General features: G+C 45.2%; 1 protein-coding gene across 13 annotated transcripts in view; it reads right to left on the bottom strand.

The window, feature by feature from the left end:
• The window catches only part of LOC106870346 (muscle M-line assembly protein unc-89), a 151,749-nt gene that overhangs the window by 137,627 nt on the left and 10,757 nt on the right, over window positions 1-3,365 (bottom strand). For 4 of the 13 annotated variants that reach the window (XM_052977080.1, XM_052977072.1, XM_052977073.1 and 1 more), the window contains exon 1: window positions 12-1,607. The exons of 2 other annotated variants lie outside the window; for them this stretch is intronic. In XM_052977080.1, coding sequence (XP_052833040.1) covers window positions 12-173 — 162 coding nt within the window. In that variant the 5' untranslated portion in view covers window positions 174-1,607. Of the gene's footprint in view, window positions 1-11; window positions 1,615-3,365 lie in introns of those variants that run through there. 7 more of the 13 variants (XM_052977069.1, XM_052977067.1, XM_052977076.1 and 4 more) reach the window with 5 other exon arrangements.

Genomic DNA, 3,365 nt, shown 5'->3' on the forward strand with positions numbered 1-3,365 from the left:
ATGAAACTAACCTGTGTTGTGGTTTGTCCCCGGAAGTGACTCACAGCCGTCCGCGCTGTCCCCACGGTCGAGTGGCCCTCCGAAACGCTGCCGACGCGTCTCGCTGGATGTGGCCCCTCTCTGTTTCCATAGAAACCGTAGTGAAGCCGGCAGGAGATTGAGATTTTCGGCATGCCGAGTTTACTGTGCTGCGACTCAATACATCATCCTGCCGTGTCTACCAGGTGTTCCATGTGATCCGGGTAGTAGTAGTGTCTTAAGGCTTGGGCACACTGGGCACTTGCCCGGGGCCCTCACAAGCCTAGGGCCCCAATACTTATCTATGTATGCAGTAGTTTGCTTTCGGTAAATAAATAAATATAGGGTCCAGTGCATTGATTTGTCCAGGGGCCTATATTGCTGATAAGACGGTTCTGCGTAGTAGTAGGAGGAGGAGGGGAGGAGGATTGGTGGTGTTTTGGTGATGGCAGTGGCGTGGTGGAGATTGACAGGAAATTGGATCGAGACGCAGTGTTAAGCAGTTGAAATGTTGGTATTGCTATAGTGTAGTAGAGATGATGGTTCTAAGAGTGGTAGCGCTGGTGATCTTCGTTTCTGCATCGGCGGCGGCGGCGGCGGCGGTGGTGGTGGTGGTGGTAGTCGGGCGACGGCGGCGGGAACAACACCCTCCTTGTGTACAGTGGCAACAGTTGATGTTAATGTTGATGCTATTTGCCTTTGTTGATGCTGAAAGTTATTTTTGATGTTGTCTACACTGATGTTGTTATTGTTGTCAGTATTATTAATGGCAGTGGTAGTGGTGCTACTGGCAGTAGAGGTGGCTGGGTACGTAGTATTATTGACGTTGTTGTTGTTCTTTGTTTTGCCCCAGGTCAACCTAGGTCGAGCAGACGTATCATCGAAGACATTCCAGCTGTGGTCATATCACGCAAAATAAACCCATCTTGTACAATAATCCAACGTATATCTGTTTTTATCTTAAAATGTAAGCTAATGGGGATTTAGCTGTTATATTTAGCAGATCGAGCGACCACGTGTAACCAGTTCGTTAGCTTGTTTTCACGTGTAGTTGTTGTTGATGTTGTTGTTGCTGGTGGTGGTGGTGTTAGATGTTGGTATTGGTGACACAGTGTTGACGGATTGGAACAAATCTGCATCGTAGTAGTAGTAGTAGTAGTAGTAGTAGTAGTAGCTGTTGTAGTTAGTGGTGGGTATAGTCTTGGTAGTCGTCAGTGGTGGTGGGTACCACACCGAGAGTGGTGGTGGTCATCGGTGATTGTCAGTGTTGTTATTGTTGTTGTAGCTAGTTTCTGCGATGGGAGTTGAACAACTGACAAAAATATTAGCTGAGACAGTTGTGATGGTAGTGGTGGCGGTGTCAAAGTGCGTGGGTGGGGCAAAGAGACACTTGTGAAACTAGTAGTAGTAACAGCGACAGCGGACGTTAAATTTAAAGGTGGGAGAGGTGCAGCAATTGCACGTTTCTTCTTCGTCTTCTTGTTCTATTACAACGACCACTACTCTTATAGCTTGTTTTTCTTCTATTCTTTCTTCTTCTACTACTACAACTTTTTCTCCACCCGCCTTTTACGCTCCCTCTCTCGTTATTCTTCTTTCTCCTCGTCCTCCATTTCCAACTGCCCTCTTCTCCTCCCCCTGCCATTCCCTTTATATCTCCTCCTCCTACTCTGCCTTTCCTTATCCTCCCTTTATTTACCCTCCTCCTTCCATATTGCCTCACGTTCCTCCTACTCCTGTCAAAATTATCGTTAATTCTTTATCCTCCTTCTCCTTCTCTTCTTCTTCCACCTCCTCCCCTCCTCCCCATTCTATCTACTGTTTCTTCTAGTCTTTTCATTTTTTTACTTATTTCATTGTTTGCTTTCTTCCCATTATTTTCTATCCACTTCTCTCCTCCACCTCCACCTCATCCTACCTCCTCCTCCTCCGATCTATCTGCTGTTTGTTTTCCTTCTCTCCTTCCGTACTTTTACTTTGTTTCAGTCATTTGACTGCACCTCCTTCCAGGTTTTTTTTTTTTTTTTTCAAGCGAACAAACCGACTCCAGTTCTATCGATCTAAGTTACGGGGGACATAAACAAACTAACACCAGTTGTCAAACGGTCGGAGGGGGGAACACACGGACAGGCACACACACACACACATATACACGGTGATAGAGAGAGAGAGAGAGAGAGCGCGGGGCGGGTAGCCTGCTTCTATTCAAGGCTCGACCATTTCTTAGGTGTGCTTTTTCCGTGTATGAGCACGTAAGTGGCTTTTGAGTCCCGAAAGGTGTTTGAAATTTGCATTACAAACGGTGTAAATACGTTTCACCTTATGTGACATAGTGCTGTATGTCCTGCCTGATTTATGGATATTTAATTGTCGTTTGAGTCCAGCGCGGGACTTACAAATATGGCATACGATCGTGTCAGCTTGAATAATCTCAGAACTCATTAGAAGACGAGTTCCGAAAAGTGAATGAAGTTAAACTATACTGAATTCCAATCTAGAGATGGACTGGTCATTTAACACACACACACACACACACACACACACACACGTGGTCTGGGGGCTTTGGTGGAAGACACGTGATCCAGGCACCACGCAGTGGATCTGACCAGATGCATAGCAAGGTTCTAAAGCTAGGGGGAACGAACACATGAAAAAAAAAAAAAAAAAGGCGCTGTGGCACAAACAATTTTTAACTCATTACTTTATATTACGCGAAATATTTCATTATTTATAACATATGTAATTGTATTCTACAGTCATGTTTAAGTAACGATGTCATTATGTATGAAATTCCAACTACTGATATAGGTGTGACGTGAAAAACATGATGAAAAGGCGGGGAGCTGGCAGAAACGTCTGTCTTTACGTTCTGAGTGTAAATTCCGCCGAGGCCGACTTTGCCTTTCGTCTTTTCGGGGTCGATAAATTAAGTACTAGTTGCGTACTGGGGTCGATCTAATCGACTGGCCCCCTCCCCCCAAATTTCAGGCCTTGTGCCTAGAGTAGAAAAGAAAACCATGATGAAACTCCATTGGATCGTCTAGTATCGAGAGTTTATAATGTCTGGGTTCGTTTTGGTTCTTTAGATGTCATCGGCCACCAACATATCGCAGTAGATTGAGCAGACAGTACAAAAACACGCGAGGTTGGTCAAAGTAATGCCTCCAGAAAGTTCATCCAAGGCCATGCGATTAACAAAGAGAGAGAGAGAGAGAGATTCAATTTTTATCGCACAAGTAAATTAACTGTTGAAAAGGCGCCAATTTTGAAAAATGTTCTCGGAGGGAGCGGTCGTCCCTCTCACTCCCCTCGCCAGTTTTGAAAAATGTTCTCGGAGGAAGCGGTCG

This window comes from Octopus bimaculoides, chromosome 26, assembly GCF_001194135.2.
Source record: "Octopus bimaculoides isolate UCB-OBI-ISO-001 chromosome 26, ASM119413v2, whole genome shotgun sequence".
NCBI lineage: Eukaryota > Metazoa > Mollusca > Cephalopoda > Octopoda > Octopodidae > Octopus > Octopus bimaculoides.